General features: G+C 41.4%; 1 protein-coding gene across 3 annotated transcripts in view; it reads left to right on the forward strand.

The window, feature by feature from the left end:
* Positions 1-16,348, forward strand: part of LOC146456751 (uncharacterized) — a 37,485-nt gene extending 21,137 nt beyond the window's left edge. For all 3 annotated transcript variants that reach the window (XM_085092587.1, XM_085092588.1, XM_085092586.1), the window contains 18 exons: positions 300-561; positions 737-1,050; positions 1,940-2,133; positions 2,212-2,386; positions 3,860-4,050; positions 4,692-4,869; positions 5,962-6,155; positions 7,216-7,378; positions 7,963-8,104; positions 9,296-9,416; positions 9,777-9,845; positions 10,413-10,460; positions 10,890-11,165; positions 11,582-11,935; positions 12,870-13,020; positions 13,241-13,376; positions 14,661-14,754; positions 15,468-16,348. In XM_085092587.1, coding sequence (XP_084948713.1) covers positions 300-561; positions 737-1,050; positions 1,940-2,133; positions 2,212-2,386; positions 3,860-4,050; positions 4,692-4,869; positions 5,962-6,155; positions 7,216-7,378; positions 7,963-8,104; positions 9,296-9,416; positions 9,777-9,845; positions 10,413-10,460; positions 10,890-11,165; positions 11,582-11,935; positions 12,870-13,020; positions 13,241-13,376; positions 14,661-14,754; positions 15,468-16,001 — 3,596 coding nt within the window. In that variant the 3' untranslated portion in view covers positions 16,002-16,348. The remainder of the gene's footprint in view (positions 1-299; positions 562-736; positions 1,051-1,939; positions 2,134-2,211; positions 2,387-3,859; positions 4,051-4,691; positions 4,870-5,961; positions 6,156-7,215; positions 7,379-7,962; positions 8,105-9,295; positions 9,417-9,776; positions 9,846-10,412; positions 10,461-10,889; positions 11,166-11,581; positions 11,936-12,869; positions 13,021-13,240; positions 13,377-14,660; positions 14,755-15,467) is intronic.
* The last annotated feature ends 1,423 nt before the right edge of the window (positions 16,349-17,771 follow it).

Below are 17,771 nucleotides of genomic sequence, written 5' to 3' on the forward strand. Positions count from 1 at the left end.
CAATCAATCAATCAATCAATCAATCAATCAATCAATCCAGTCAGGCAGTCAAGCTTTCTTGAAAGAGGAGAATTAAAAAGAACATAGCACTTAAAAGGCTGTGGTCTCCAGGCAGCCAGTCACAAATTTTCTCTTGGTCTTTGAAGCTTGCCAAGAAATGTCACTCAGCTAAACCTACCAGCTGTTAACTTCCCAAAACTTGATGATTTTCTCTGCCTGTGAACAAATCCTATGACTTGCTCAAATGTTGCTATTTTTTATTCCATGTTGAGTTTTTTATTAATATTCTGTGATATCAGGTTCCCCTGTCAGTTCTGGTGCAACTTCTCCAAGCAGGACTACGATTACGACAACCACAGAGCAAACAACCAGAACAGAGAGTCAGAAAGTCCCACCTCCTGTTGCTAAGAAACCTGATGAACGATATGGTACCCCCACAAAGAAGGTCATTACTGAAGAACTAAGATACACTACAGTGCCACCGCCTCAGAAAACAGTCATTGAGGAGATGCGTTACACCACACCCCCTGCCAAAAGAACTGTCATTGAGGAAGAATATAGGTTAGTAGCCTGCCTAATCCAAGGGTTTTTGTTTTACAGCGTACAAAATGCTTCTATGCAGCAATTGCTTACTTGCAGGGTTTCCACACTTGGCACAGAACTGTCTCACTGTGAAAATTGCATACCTTTTCAGGCATTATTTTGGAAATTTATGTTCTGTGTTTTTTAATTTCAGATACTCTACCCAAAGAAAAGAGCCAGCCCCCACACCTCCCCAGAGAAAAATCATTGAAGAAAGGATGGTGATGAAAGAGACTCCCCCGCCTGTGCAGGGAGCCCCACCCATGAGGCCAGCAGAACCCAAACAGCGCATCACACAGGAAGAACTGACGGTTGAAGAAGTACGCAGACAGGACTACTCTACACCACCTCCTGCAAATGAGTATCAGTACCATGAGGAAATGCTTCCACCGCCTGATGAATATCATTTTGAGGAGAAGAGGACGGAGATATCTGCACCTGCTCCAGAGGCCATGGACAGCAGAAAAAGTGAGTTTATAGAATTATATCCTGTGTAGCAAGCGTTTCTATTAGGGTTTTGTGTCTTTTTCAGTTTTTTACTGCGCGAAAAACCCGCAAAAGCCCACGGAAAAGCTTGCTATGCAGGCTAATAGAATTGCTATAAAAGCAACAGTGTCCAGGTTCGGTTGTAGACAAAATCAGGGTGGGGCAGTGTTCCAGGTAACTGTCAAAGTCAGGGAGTCAAGGAAGAATTTTGAAGGGTCAACCATTTGGTTCTCTCCAAATCTTCTTCAGTTTACCAGTCCATTCATTTTGTTGGGTCAGGAAGCCAGCTTTCTTGGGTTTTTGATCTGAGACGCATCTCTTGTATGGAACACTGGTGGGGTGATCTGTCTCTTCTCAGAGCACTGATGTCTTCTAAATGCCGGTTTCCCTAACTTGTGCAATGTTTTGTGTTCTCTTTTAGTTGTTTTGCTGTAGTGTTGTAAAAAAGCTGAAAAGGTCGCCATGTTTGCAGAGTGCTTTTCCAAGGGCTGTTGTACTGGAATACGAAAAAAAAAAAAATAACATCTGAATATAGGAACTATGACAACCGTTGTAAATGTAATACTTTATATCAATTATAAAAAGTCATAACGTACATGTGAAAGAAAAGAGATGTGTAACTGGTGATAATTTGTTTTACTCCTGATTATATTGAAAAAAAATCGAGGAAGGATGCAAGCTAGTTTCTCTCCCTTTGTCAAAATTACATTTGTTTGTCTGTTGTTTTGTTGAATTTTTAATGTATTCTTTTACTCTTACAAAACAAAACTGAAAACTTTGTGAGCTTATACAGCCCTCGTTGTTTGTGGATTTGTTGTTCATTGTTCGGTTTATCTAGATAACTTCTAACGATCTGTATTTTTTCTTGCAGTTGTTGCGTATCAGCTGTGCCTTAAAATGGGAGATGTGCTTGGTGAAGGAACAGAAGGAAATGTGTTCATTCAGCTCATTGGCGACAAGGGCATGACAGAGCAAATACAGCTACGACAAGCTGGAAATTCCAAGATACGCTTTGAGAAAGGAAGAACCTACAAGTTCACTGTTGAAACAATCGATATTGGAAAAGTACGATTTCAACAATTTAAAACTGTTTGAGTTCTGTGGATCTGTAGTTGGGTCACTCACATTTCTCCTTTGTTTTAGATTGAAAAGGTAAGTGTCAGTCATGACAGCCGGCAGCCCACCACAGGGTGGTACTTGGAGGAGGTCAGTGTTGATGTGCCATCACGTGGGGACCACACCGTATTTCCCTCACACTGTTGGTTGGCTTCAGGGAAAGGTGATGGCAAAATTGTCAGAGACTTTGTCTCAAAACCATGTAAGTAACATTGATTTTGTACGAAAACCAACCAGAACCTTGAGATAGCCTGCAAAGCAAGCATTTCTGTGAAGTTTTCTGCACTAAAAAGCCTACTTCCGTATAGCCTGCGTAGCAGTCGTTTCCGTTTGCTTCAAGCCAAGCTGGGCAAGCGCGCGAGGGCATTGGGCAAAAAGTTTTGCCCAATGCCCTCGCGCGCTTGCCCCGCTTCGCTTGAAGGAAACGGAAACGACTGCTACGCAGGCCAACTTCCGTATTACAGATGCGCGCGAAATGGGGTCCCAATTTCCGCGCGGTGAAACAACGTAAAACGCGCAAACGGAAACACTTGCTGGGCAGGCTAACCTTGAGAATTCTGACCGTGGTTATATCAAGTTTAATGTAGTTAACGGTCTCGCCATAAGTAAACCTTGTTTGGTCAGTAACTGGATCACCTTTCTGGTCTTTTCATTGGCTGGCTGTGGTTGCATTCTCTGGTTTTAAGTTCTGCTCACACTGTTTACAGGGCTTGACAGCTGTCAAACAATGTCTAAACTCAAAGAACCAAAAACAAAGAAACCTTTGTGTTTAGAATGCCGTTTTCAGACCTTACTCACACAAATTAAGTTGCTTGGTTATGAAAATGTTACGTCTTATGCCCGATGCTGAGTGGCAAGTGTTTGATCTCACTGACTGAATTTGTAATACTTGGTTTCACCGGATCCTACGCGCGAGCTGAAATAATAGCTTAACAAATTGACGCGCTTCTCACGGCTCACGTTCCTCGACTTACTTCTCGATCGAAAGAAAAAAAAGACTGCTGGCAGTCTATTTCACTTGTCAGCATTTCTTTGTATTTGTTCTTATTTTCATTAATCAGTGAGGAAGCCAGGTCAGTCTTAATCAGCTGGCGATGAATGCCTTCCGCTCTGAATTGCGGTCGTTTTGCCTACGAAATGTTTCGCTAACGGACAATTCGCCAACGTCGTAAGTCAGTTTGCTAATGAGTTATGTGATTCACTAGTCGCTATGATAGTTATAAGAACGAGGAAGGTTTTTGTTTTAGTAATTCGGCGTCTCACTAGTCATGGTTAGTGTTTAAAGAACGAGAAAGGTACTTTCTTTAGAGTTAGCTAACTGACCTAAGACATTAGCGAACTGGCTGTTGGCGAAACAGCTGGTAGGCGAAAGGACCGGTTACCTCCGCTATAGGCGATTTTCGCGATGGCATTATTTTACTACAACTGCCAAAATCCTCTTCGTTTTTCCTTTCTTAAATATCTCAATTTTGCAATCCCAGTGAGGTTTAGATAACAGTATCCCTAATCTGCAAGAGAAAACAACAAACTGTGAAGGATTCTGGTCGATGTACTAAGTGTTGCCATCGTGAAAATGGCCTATTCCCTATCAAGCTTTGGACACTCCAGGCTCGCCACATTGCTTCCTGTATCGTCCATAAGATAGCCTGTGTTGTATCTTCTGTTTTAATTGCAGGTCTCTACCACTTGGCCATCAAGACAGGAGACGAGAAGAACTCGGGAACGGATGCTAATGTTTGGGTTCAAGTGTACGGTGACAAGGGTGACACAGGGCAGGTGCAACTTAAGAAATCAGGGATCATGGAAAACCTGTTTGAGCGCGGTCAGACGGATTATTTCACTTTAGAGGCTGGTGATGTCGGCAAGGTATGTTTGGACAAACCTCTCGGTTGATTTTGCAAGTAACTGTTTTTGAAGAAGAAACAATGAATCGGAGAACAAGTAAATCAAACAGATTAAATCTAGAGGTTGTTGATTCGGTCCAACCGGAGAGAAGGGTAGTTTTTGCAAATTATCTGAAGTAGCCTGACTGTTTAGAAACAGCTTTGGAACCATTTCTTCCTTACCTCACCCTACTAAGGTCCTCAGCCCTGACAGGAAAATCTTTGTTGAGTGGGGAAGTGGTAGTTATGAAATCAACATTCTTCAGCAAGTGTAGTATTTTGCTTTCCCTCCCCTCCCCCACCAAAGTGGCAACTTGAAACTATGATCTGAATAGGAAAATGTGAGTAATTTGGGAACAGCGCATCTTATTTTTATCTGACGTTTTAGTCGTGTTTTTCACTCTTGCGAGTTGTTTAATGACGTAATTTGGTAACGTTTTTTAATGTCTTTTCATGTCCAATCACACCCCTGTTCACAGTGCTTCCCAAAAATGTCCTGGATTGAAATCAGAAACTAATAATACCGGCCTTTATGATTGAATAGAGGTTATCACAGTATTCTCAGTTCTCTTTTTGCAGCATTTCTCTGACTTCAGAGCATTTTAATTGTGAACTTTCTTGCAGATAGAGAAGCTGCGTGTCGGCCATGATGGGCATGGTGCTGCATGTGACTGGTATGTGGAGGAGGTGATACTGAACAGTGCTGTCCGGGGGGAGCACCTTATCTTCCCGTGCCACGCCTGGGTGGCAGAGGAACAGGGCATGGCGTCCGCTGACAAAGAACTTTATCCTAAACAACCGGGTGAGTTCATGGCTGCAAATGGCGGCAATGTATGAGCTGCAACAATAAAGACCTTTTAGATTCTACACGAGTACACGTCCGACTACGAGTTTTGTCAGTAGACAAACAGCGCGCGTGAGTGAACCAGGGTCATTTGGCGGGAAAACGAGATAGCCGTCGCCCATTCTCGTCCCCACGCCTTCCTTGGTGCTGACCAAAAGGAACGCAGCCTTTGGGAACGAGATTGGCTGTCGCCATTCTACTACGAGTTTTTTTCAATAGACAAAGAACGCGTGCACGTGAGCCATTAGTCACTTCGTCACTATGTGAATGTCAAAATAGAACTAAAACGTATGCCCCTAGTAGGCACTGAGCTCTTAATGACTGGGCCCCACGGGAAACAGTGAGTTTTGTTTCCCCGAGAGCCTCAACCTTGAGGGGCGAGGGGAAACAAAACTCACTGTTTCCCGTGGGGCCAGTCATTAAGTGTTTTGTTATACCTCTCAACTCAAAAAAAGAACAAATTATATACGGGTGTCACCTTAAGACTTTTGTTTTTAAAAATCTTGAAAGCTTTTGTCCAAAGTTTGCTCTTTGAAGAAGTCTCTTTGAAACGTTTTCACGGCATTGTGGGTCGCTTAGCTTGTCAGTAAATTTCAGGCTTTTTGTCCCGAAGAAGGTGTTGAATTTCTTCTTCAGTTCTTGTTTGAAAGCGTTTAGCTGCCATGACCGGAAAAAATGTCTTTTTGAATACGCACCCCCTCTTGAGCTCTCAAAATAAAATTAAAGCCCTAGGTCGGGTTGTTCAAATGTCGATTAACGCTAATCCACGATTAAAATTTAACCGAGGATTTTATCCCGATTGTTAAAAATGTTTTTCAAGGCTACAATTTTTAAACCAACGGTAAGGAAAAGGCTAAGTTAAAACTGAAGGACAAAAATCTTTTTGAAGAATCTTAATTGATTAGTAGTTAAACTGGAAAAAAAACTTGAGTTCACATTAACGCAGGGTTAGCTTAATTTAATCAGCCTTTGAGCAACTTGGCCTAGGTGTTTTGTCAAATCATAAAAGTAAGGTACGCAGCGTGTTCATGTTCAGTACTCTCCTTTCAGTGGCTGATTATAGTGTGAGGATTAAGACTGGGACTGTCAAGAATGCTGCCACAGACTCCAACATTTACTTACAAGTGTTTGGCGATAAAGGTGACACTGGAGTCATCGAGTTAAAACAAATTTGCGACACCAAAGACAAGTTTTTGCGCGGAGCAAACACCAAGATTAACTTACAAACCGTGGATGTCGGAAATGTGAGTCAGAATTTGAGTGTTTTTCTCCCGTACCTTGAATTTTCTTGCTATTGTAAGATACGCAATGTTACGAGCAGCGGGCTTAGTACCAATAAGCCTGGTACCAGAGGGTTTTTTTTCCTTAAGCGTGTGGGGTAGGAAGAAAAGGTGTTGGCACCCGGGGTAACTCTAGTGCTGAGTGTATGTATGGACAATATAATGACTACCATTTGCCCATTTGTCTTTGCACATAAACTTGTTCAGTGTCAAGTTGAGTTGTATCCTGAGCATATTTGATCAAATATCAGTGATAAGCTGTAATGTTTTATTGAGTTACTGTTGCAATGCTTTGCAATTCAACTTTAGATTGAACAAATGTATGTTAGTTCATAAATACACGCGTTATTGTGTCTCTCCAGCGGTGTTCGTCATCATAAACTGTTGAGGCTTAGTAGGCATGAGGTGTATCATCCAAGGCGAAGGTCCTCGCTCGGAAAAAGCTTTTTCCTCGTTTTCTTTTGAAATTGTTTTGCAATAAATGAAATGTTTCACAGATTGGTTATACTGTTGGTAAAATTCTGGGTCACGCAATGTCTGTTACATCTTGATTGGATCGTTAGTCTCAGTTCAGACTTTCTCCTCACTTCTCAAACTCATCAATAATTTATCAAGTGAAAACAAAGAAAATCACTACCGTGACCGTGGTTTGGATATGTGATCCTAATTACCATAAAATTTTGCCAACTTTAGCCTTGAATTTCTCCAAGAATTATTGATCATTTGAGAAGCCATATCAAACACTCGAAAGTGTGTTTCATCAGATATCCAAACACCTCGAAGTCGGCTACGCCTCGTTTCTTCAACCTACTTCTCAGTGTTTGGATATCTGATGAAACACTCTTCCTCGTGTTTGATATATTACTTCAAAACTCATAAGCAATTTTAAGTTCTGTAATGGTTTGTTTTACCATAGACATCAAGATAAATAAAAACATTAGGTGAAGTGAATGTGAAACCATACATACTCACCGCAATAAACCGTTGTTCCATCTTATTGTTTCATTCTCTCTTCCCAATTCAGCTGGAGAAAATTCGTATCGGCCATGATGGCCGTGGTCTGGGGACGGGTTGGTACCTTGAAGAAGTAGTGATAATTATCCATGATGAATGCTGGATCTTCCCTTGTAACCGCTGGCTGGCTGATTATGAGGATGACGGAAAAACAGAGAGGGATCTGTTTGCAGGTGCCGTGTTTTATATCTTAATTAAAAACATTAGGACACCAAAAGGACACCAGGACACCAAAACATCATCCACGTTAATAACGAAATGAAACATTTGGGAATCGAGTGAAATTCACATATCTTGTAATATTACTTTTGACTGTCGTTAATTTTATCCATTCCATGTTCTCTTCTTGTAGCAGTATTCTCTACACATCTGTCACATGCCAGCCTTGTCAATGGCCTGGCTTGCCAGCTTAAGTTTCATTATGGCTTAGCTTGTAGGGCGTCCATTTTGTACGCGTGAGGTCATGGAATCTACACCGGTCGGGAATCAGATTCATCTTTTAGTTCCATGGTTTTAACAAACTGAAAGTGTCATATTTCACATTTTTACTTTTGTTTTGTTCAAACTCCCTTGGAAAAAAATGGAACTAACATAAATGAAAAAGAAGTGACCGGAAAACACGTATTTGGAGTTTTTCTTTCCCAGTAAAATCATTAACATTTGCTGCGAGTTTAGATTGCGTGACAACGTCAAACGACACTAGCGTTAGCTTGCACACATAACGCTAAATAATGTTATGATGATTCGTTATTTGCAGAGAGGAAGACCTATGCGCACGAGCCTGACCTGCAGGATTTGATAGAATACTTACAAACTGATGACGTGACGCTTATTGTGAATGCGGCCAATTATCTGCAGCATCTCTCTTACAGTGATGAACAAGTGAAAATAAAAGTGCGGTAAGTTATGCGTTAGCAATACTCATCCATGCACCCGTTAAGAAGGTAGTGGTGTGCATAACTGTTTCTCTGGGCTGCAGATGATCGCTGGACTAAAAAACACTCGTAGCAGGAGAGAGAAAAAATGAAGGAATATATAGCACCTGTTCATGTGTTACAGCTTCTGAGATTGCTGCGTTCGATCCTGCAGAATCGTGCGCTGAGTTCTTTTTTTTTTTAATACACTCTACAAACTATACAATTCTATTTTCTCGAGAGCAGTGCAACCGAATAGACGATTTCTGATTTATTAAAATTCTAGCTTGGCTAAGGCTAGGGGAAATAAAACAACAGAAATTACATTGAGGTTCAGAGATGAATAATTAATTTCTTTTGTTTTATTCCACTAAGCCGCGTAGCCAAACTAGAATGTTAATATACAGCTGTTTCGACAAAGGTTGTCCAAAAAAAGCGTAAAAGCATACGCGACAATGCCGAAAGATAGTCTGAGAAACACCCAATAAATCTCAATTTAATAAAAACACAGAATCCATAATGCCTCGACCGTACAGCGAAGACTTGAGATAGCGGGCAATATCGATTCTGAGCTTTTATTGAAATTTATTGGGTACTTCCCAGACTACCTTTCGACATTATCGCGTACGCTTTTACGCTTTTTGTGGACAACCTTTGTCGAAACAGCTGTATCGGAAATGGCCTATTGTACACCGTAGGAGTACCTATTTTGTTTCCATGGCAACGGCGCGTGAGCACCAAGAATCATAACTCGTATCTATATTGTTTGAGTAGGTTGTGCGAATTTCGATAGAAATAACATTGTGCCTGCAACAAATAATGTTTCGGAAACAGTGCTTTGGCAGAAGTTGAAACATGAAATGTTTTTATCTTATGTCCAGAGTTCTGCTTATCACCACACAAAACATGAAAACAACATAGTAGTTTAATTTTCGTTTGCTCGTTATTTCTTTATTTATTTTCAATCAAAAGGGCTGTGCAAAATTAGCTCGATGTGGCTGCAAAGCCAAGAGAGTGTCAGTTTGTGTTGAGAGCACTCGTTAATCTCGTTGTTCTGTTTCACTAGTGTAGCTGTAATTAAGCTTCTTAGTCGGCGGTTCACATGCCAGTCGTGTAATTGTTATTACAGGTCTTTCACTTATTATTTATATCTCTGATTGTTGTTGTTTTATACAGTGAGCTTGGTGGGATTGCCATTTTAGTTCGACTGCTCGATCATGAATTAGAAGAAGTTCATCGATCAGCTGCGGCTTGCTTGAGGAATTTATCATTCAGCAAATCAAGGGACGAGAACAAGGCAAGTAGTTTTGTGCAACAAACCCAGTCAACCCCAGTATCAACATGGATATTTTTTGTGGATCAAAAACCCCTCTCCCCTGTATGGGCCCTAGCTTGGGACACGTAGAAGTAGTATAAATGTTTGAAAAATGGAGCCCATCAACAGGCTGTTTTCAAGAAAGAAAACAAGAAAAAAATTGAATACATGTTAGTTGTGTGAATTTTGGGACACCCAAATAGCTAAAAAAAAACTAATCGAGTAGGTCCCCTAAAGTAAATAATATGAGCAAAAAGGAATATAGTGATAAATGACAATTTAAATAAAAAGTATTACATCATGCACTAACTACTGACTAACTTACTACTTTCTCTTTTTCAGCTTGCAATTGCCGAGTGTTATGGTATTGAAGCTTTGATTAGACTGTTAAAAAGAACTAGAAAGGATGAGGTGAGGATACATATGTCACCTGATACAGGGTTTATTCTAGAAATTGGCCAATGAGGGTAGAGTGTGCACCGTTCTGTAATTTTAGGGGGACCTTTTCAAGAAGGGAGACAAAAAAGATATTTGAACTTCTTTGTGCAATCTATTCGGAAGCAACTGAAGAAAGTGCAGAATACGAACTCAGAAACAAACGAAGAAGAGAAAGGCAATTGAGACAGTAAGAGGGTATAAATTTCAGAGTATAGAGCGGCGGTAATATCAATCGTATCGTCGGTGATGTTTTCCAATGCTTCATTTCGGAAATAAGGACTTATCCTTGGACACACTTTTGTGCGCCTCATTTGCCGCGCCAACGTAAATCTTATGCGGCGTTTATTTTTGAATTGCGGAAATCCCGCAAAGCCGTACTCTAGAGTGAACCCTGCTGATATCTAAAAAAATATGTATAAAAATAAGTATAAGTTTATTATCGAAATCAAAGGTTATCTTTGATGGTGTACTACTGGTATAAAACGTTTCATTAGTCAAAATGCCTGTTTTGCTAATTGCTTGACTTATTATTTATCTCAGGTCAAAGAAGTGGTGCTTGGAGTTTTATGGAACCTTTCCTCTTGTGAAGTAAGTACTTTCAAGTCGCGTTTTATCTCAAATTAAAGAACTGGCAAAATTAGATCGAGATATCCTTGAAGTAGCAAAGCCAGGGCGAAAGAAGAAGGACAGTGGCAAAAAAAATTGATAAGGGTTAGAACTCTTTGGAAGCTCGCTATGGTAGTGGATTCGAACTACAGGCCCTCGGGCCCTTGTGTTTAGAAAAGAGGAAAACCACCTTACTAGACATTTAATGAATGTGTGTTATCAGCCGCTTTATTTGTCGACGATCGTGTTTTCCTGTGAAGACGTCGTGTACCAGTTAGGACGGAGGAGGAATGAGTGTGAGTCAAAAGCTATACTTCCCTACATTGATCACCTCCCCAGTTTAGACTTCTGAATTTTAGACAGTGCACGGCTCTCTAATAAGCAACTTTGTCCTTGATTTTTATTTCACAGGATTTAAAACTCCGTATCATCGAAATCTGCTTAATAGTTCTAATTACTATTATCATTATACCGTACTCCGGTTGGACGAAAACCGCTGCCCAGAGCAACGCGCCTATCCCATCAATCAAATGGTCGACCGTGTTCCGCAATGCCAGCGGTGTCCTTAGAAACGTGTCCTCTGCGGGACCCGAGGCGAGACGAGTCATGAGGGACTGCGAGGGACTTGTGGACTCTTTTGTTTGGATCATAAAAGCGCCCATTGGCAAGAATGATATCGATAATAAGGTATATTTTAAAGACAATGAGGACGAGAATGACGAAGCGATAGTCTAAATAGGCTCGATCAGCAATAAGGGGCGCAGCAAACTATAATTAATCAAGGATAGAATCAGGGTGTGAACAAGAACAAAAAACGAAGAGCTCGAAATACCAGTGGAAAATACATTCGTTCTGGTTGGAGAACAAGTGGTGGTGGTGTCACTATACAGCTATACAGTTTTGTCCCGATTATCGTCCAAAACCGTTTCTCCAAATGACTTTTTAAAGGGCAAGTTTTGTCAAACAGTACTTTTCATTTACGAATACTCAGATTTTGTTCAGTGTTTTCTTGAGGGGAAAGCAATCTCAGATTGTCGTGGGGAAAATACTCCCAAGGCTGCAAAAATTAATCAACGAAGACTAATGTTACATGCTCTTTCCAGTCTGTAGAAAACTCCATTTGTATCCTTCGCAATTTATCATATCGCCTTGAAAACGAAGTTGACAGAGAAAGATACGTGGACGCTCCTACAACCGAATTAACCCGTAAAGAACCCGAGAAACCCGATCCTGGTTGCATGGCGGGTTGCGGGACGGGATCGAAGAAGAAAAAGAAAGGAATTGTCCGAGAAACGGACCAGCCCCAAATAAGGAAGGAACCAGTAGAGGGTGTAGAGTTACTATGGCAACCGGATATAGTCAAGTCGTACTTGTCAATAATGGCGGAAGCTTCCAATCCGGAGACGTTAGAAGGGTCAGCGGGTGCTCTACACAATCTGACAGCCTGCGGCTGGCGGGTAAGTATGGGCTATTCTCATCTCTCAGAAACTTTCATCCGTTTTCTAACGTCTCCTTTGTTTAATTGGTCGCAAATGTTACAAAGTGTTTTTCGGCGAACCAATCCTACAAATACGTTGTAGTCTGTGCAATTTCTCTACATCACGGTAACGCAGAAAACCGCAATGTAGAACAAAAATTCATCTTCCAAATCGGTACTCTTAACCCCCACGGAATCAACGAACGCTTTTCATTGGACTAAATTTCCACGTAACCATGCTCCCACCAATAGCGTAGCTCCACTTCTCACTATATAAACATATACAACCCCCATTTCCTTGATTCACTCTGACGAAAGGCTAACACTCGAATTGTCAGCACTCGAATCTCTTCACAGAGGCCAAAACAATCAAACATTCGTTTCCACTCCCCACCGACACAGCACCGCAGTTTCTTAAGAAAATAATACCGTTATCCATTTGTTTTTGTTAAGGCTAGAGTTCTCGTATCGTTTTTACCTATCCAATAAATTAAGGTCACGTGAAAATGGATTCTCTTGGCCTCCTTCTTCGCGCCTCTTCTTTGCTACAATCGTGGACGAAAGGGTTAAAAAACGCTCAGTCAATCTCCAAATTCAAGCGCTACAATGATACGTCAACAACACAGCCTCCTCTCCCCGTCATCAGTGTTGTTCTGCCGCTGAAAAAAAGGCTGGGTCATCGTCCGGCTTTGAAAGCAACATTGAGTTAGGGGGAGGCGGGAGTGAAGGTTTGGTACTTTTGGTACTTTCCAGGCGGTGTTTTCTTTAAGGTAGATTGAAATATATCCGCAAAATTCGCAGTTTTCTTCACGAGGTTTGTCCACGATTGTAGAACCAGACATGACTCACGATAAACGGGTGACAAGATTCTTACAAGTAGATGCAATAATGATGTTTTTTTATTCCTGTTTTAGTGGTCTATGGTGGTCCGTTCCGCAGTGCGGAAAGAGAAAGGCCTTCCCATCTTAGTGGAACTTTTACGAATGAACTATGATCCTGTGGTTAGAGCTGTGGCCACAGCGCTTAGGAATCTTGCCATTGATCCTAGGAACAAGGATCTTATAGGTTTGTAACCCTCGATTATCAATGATTTTTATGATGCTTATTCACTAGCCTCCCATGCAGTCGTTTTTAGGGAAGTCGCTTTACCCTTCTCCGTGGGAGAAGGAACACTTTTTGGGCGTTTTGAGAGACGAACCCCTGAATAGAAAAGGATGCTTGCTTGCTTGCTTGTAGCATAGGCTGACGCGTTTGAGGAGGTGCTATTTTGTTTGTTTTTATGCAGGTAAATACGCCATGAAGGATCTTGTTCATCGTCTTCCCGATCCTCTGACCCCGAATGCCAGAGTAGAGGAGAACACTGTTGGCGCCATACTGTGCGCCATTCATCAGGTGGTGAATAAGAGCATTGAGAATGCAAGGTGAGACGTGCATCAATTAGAACAGGTTAGCGCAAGTTAAAACAGGTTTAGTACAAGTTAAAACAGGTTAGGCGCCGAATAAGAGTATTGCAAAATGGAAGGTGAGACGTGCATCAATGAGAACAGGTTAGAACAGGTGAGCGCAAGTTAAAACAGGTTTAGTACAAGTTAAAACAGTTTTGAAAACTGCGGATGATTGAGTGATTGTGCGCCATTTATCAGGTGGTGAATAAGAGTATTGAAAATGCAAGGTGAGACGTGTATTGATTAGAACAGGTTAGAACAGGTTAGCGCAAGTTAAAACAGGTTAAGTACAAGTTAAAACAGGTTAGGTACAAGTAAAAACAGTTTTGAAAACCGGGAGTGATTGAGTGATTGTGCACCATTCATCATGTGGTGAATAAGAGTATTGAAAATGCAAGGTGAGATCTGCATCGATTAGAACAGGTTAGGCAAGTTAAAACAGGTTTGAGAAGAGTGGGTGATTGTGCACCATTCATTGGGTGGGGTACAGCAGAGTTGAGAATGCAACGTAAGCCCTGCGCGTTTGTGTTAAGGTCGTTACAAATTGTTAGGTTAGGTTGATCATACGTTAGTGCAGGCCGTTCAAGTTAGTGGTGATTAAATAAGAGTATTTTAGATTGATACAGGCTAGTTTAAGGTTGTTAAAGCTTTCACAGGCAGTAGATTAATGGCTCGAAATAGTAAAGAATGTTCCCCGTTTAAAGTGAAACGGTTACGCAAGTGAAAGTTTTGAAAACAAAAATATATATGTGGAAACATGGCCATTCGGGTCGCTTTTCTCGCCTGATGCGGGTTTTCCTGAACTGTCATGAGAACAATGGCTCGAAGGCCAGCAGAGAACTCTGCTTATTTTCATGACAGTTTTTCTCTTTTTGTTTTGTACTTATTTCATTCTCACGTGCCTTTTGATGCTAATTTACCACCCTTTTAGTATTTAAACTTTAGCTACCGCATTGTCACCTAGTCTGACGATGATATAGAATTATATCGAAATATTACTGAAACAAACCACCGTTTCCTTGCATTTATTGCCTAAATATTAGTCTAAATGCACTTATTCGGTTTAACTTTCGTTCTATTACTTATCAGTAAATGGTTTTTAGCTAATTGCGCGTAGTGCAAGTTTTATGTGTTTCAAGCTGACACCATGTGCGCCATCTTATGTAAAACGTTGTAGTTCTTGATTTTCCGTTAGAATTGTCAGTCAGCAGCGACGTAAACGCTAGGTTAAAACGTTTTTTCTTTTAACTTCTCTCCTAGACACGTCCGTAATGTTGGTGGAGTTAAAAAGATTATTCCGATAGCAAAGTCCAGAGATAGGTACTCTCCCAAGATTGTTAAGACAGCTAATCAGGTAATGACTCTGAAAAATACCAACCACAAGGCTGGCAACATACTTTGCTGCTAGCTTAAGCCAGAGACACACCTGGCGATTTTATACGCCGATCGCGGCGAATTTTTGTTTGCGAATAATTGTTTCGCGCAATTAACCGTTATTTAGATGGTCCAGTGTCGATATAGAGAACATCTTTTTTGTTTTTGTTTTCCTACGGGTTGTTGGCTTTTTGATTGGCGGAAAGCACTTGGAAAACTAGCTGAAAGCTCAAGAACGGAAAATGTTCTATTTTTATTTATTTCCGTTAATCATTTTACGAAACGAAGGGACTCAACAGCGCGTGGTTTAGAGGGCAAATTGTGAGTGCCGCAAAATTGGAGAGGCATCTCCCTTTCTCCTCCCAAATATGATCCACTAAATCTCAGACGATTATATCCTTTGGATTATAATCCCTTGCGAATCTAAGCCTATGGAGTGATTATAGTGTCGAACCCAACTAATTTTGAACGTTAAAATTCAGTCTCAACCCGCCGGCTCTTCCCCCGCAAACAAGCCTTCCAAAAATCCCTTTTAATGAATGCAAGCCCACGTGAAATATTAGGAATTTTACACAATACATTAGTGAGCAATTACACCAATATTTAACTTGTATTCACCTTGTTCTTGTTGTTGTTTTTTTTTTTACGGGAATGCTCCCATCTAACAGTGCTTTTTTGTTTGTGTTTTGACAGGTTTTAATAACAATGTGGAATTTAGCGCCTCTTCGAACCTCGCTCAAGAAAGAAGGATGGGAATTTACCAAAGAAATGGGCGACGAGTTTGGCCATGTGCCTCCAACGCCGCGCCCTTACGAAGATATAACGATACCACGTGGGAGACAACAACCTCCTCCGGCTTCCAACCGAGAGCCTCGACCGATACAATCCGACGAAACTTCGATTCCCGCACCTCGACGATACGAACCTGAACCGAGCGTTCCTCCCCAGAGGTTTGCCGTAGATGGGTACGAAGCCGACGATGACGCTCGACGACGATGGGCGCCGAGAGATGAACGGGAAGAGGTGGAAATGGAAGATATGGGAGGTTATCGGGAGATTGATCGTCGTCCTGATCTCGAGCGTAGCGGCGGTATTCAAGTTTTACCACCGGCGTACGACGGTAAACCGCCACAAGAAGAACCACAATACGCTCAAGTAGATAAAAGCAAAAAGAAAAAGTATCAATTGCAAGGAACTGAAGGTCCACAAACCGACTCTTGGGTTTGAAGCGACGTCGAACTGTTGCTGCTTTTGATTAATACTGTTGACTTACTTTGTGTTGGTTTCCAAACTTTGCAGCCAGTGATGTACAAACAACCGCACGGGCAAGCTGTTGGCACGGGCGCGACCGCACGTGCGAGGTTTTGGTACGCGCGCACTTTTTGACGAGGACGCTTTTGATTGGCCGAACATTGGGGCAACCAACAAAGAGATGTCAAGAGGTCATCAAAAGAATTTGAATGAATGCATTCTCTTTGAAACAGTCAGGGCTGAGTTGCTCGAAGCATGGTTAGTGCTAACCATTGGTTAAGAGGTATTAAAACCTATAGGTTGTTATGGTATTTAACCAAGCTTCGAGCAACTGGGCCCAGTTTGACTAGAAACTAGTCGCTTGACATTCCATGTTCCATGACTACAGAAGCAGAGTAATTCTCGATTGCAGTTGAATATTTCAATGACGATTAAGACGCTAGGGCATTAAATTTCAGAGCTTTCTACAAACGTTAGGAATAGATTTTTTAAAAAGTAAATTGTCACCCATTGATTGCGAGTGCCGTGAGTGGCGAGTCGAATGAGATAGTACATGAGAAATACCGATTTTTAAAATCATTGTAAATTTTACTGAATTCCAAGTAAGCATGGAATCTTGTCGATCAGTCTGAAGTATAAAAGACTGTCGAAGCTATATTTTCATTTTTGTATGAAAACTTAAAAACATTGCACAACTTGTTGTCTGTGTTCTGTGTTCGTCTCCAGACGGTAACCGAAATTTAGCCCTCAGTCCTCCCGCGACATTTTTCGCCCGAGCAATACTGTGACAGCTACAAGATGAGGAAATTGGTCAAAACTATTGTTCCCGTGCAGGACCACTGGATGGGCTTTTTGCACTAACTGGTCACATGGTAGAAATCCGCCATACTGGATGGCAAAAAAGCGTGGCATCCTCCACTGGGAACAAAGAGCAAAGGAACAAAGGAAAGTCAAGCTTGACAGGTTGGAATTCCTTTGTGTTCGAATCTACTACATTCTTTTGCCATCCAGTATGGTGGATTTTGTACCATGAGACCAGTCAGTGCAAAAGGCCCATTACTTATATGATTGTGATGTCTGTTTTTACCTCGCACTCGTCACTAGAGGGCGGTTGCCTCCTTTTTTACAGCGCGTACGTTCTGCGCATGTCAGGATGGTTCGAGAAACTATGATTTCTTCTACGAATTCAAAGGTATTGAGGGAGGGTAATACCTAAGGCTGAAAGATTGTTCAACAAATGAACAGTTGGCCGACAAGCAAAACCTCGAGGGAAACTGTCAAATTTTGAGAACAATCTTTGGCCGAGCGCATTACTATTCGAAGCACCAGCAATTCGAAGAGGGGTTTATTTGGTTCTTATCCTTGCCATTAGTTTTTTAAACGCGCGCGCGCTTACTGTGGAAAAGACAAAACACTTACAGCCATTGGTGGCCACGGTGTGATTGTAGACGCGGTTGTGGACAAAATAAATGCAAGTTAATTAGTTTTTATTAAACTATGATTCGATTACGACAACTAAGACCTAAACCTGTGACGTTCTTTCTTTGTTTTTCTCGTCGAAAAAAAATGGGGCGACTATTATCGTTTGATAACCGCCGTCCGATTTTGTACCACGTGACGTGTTTTGTCCAATGAGAACGCGCGGAAATTAATCGGTGTCATGGGTAACCAAGGGCCCGTTTCTCAAAAGTCCCGGTAACTTACCAGGCCCGATAAGTATATTTTTAAATGTTTTTTCGCAGATCA

The sequence above is a fragment of the Pavona decussata genome, unplaced genomic scaffold (assembly GCF_977016875.1).
Source record: "Pavona decussata unplaced genomic scaffold, jaPavDecu1.1 SCAFFOLD_254, whole genome shotgun sequence".
Lineage (NCBI taxonomy): Eukaryota > Metazoa > Cnidaria > Anthozoa > Scleractinia > Agariciidae > Pavona > Pavona decussata.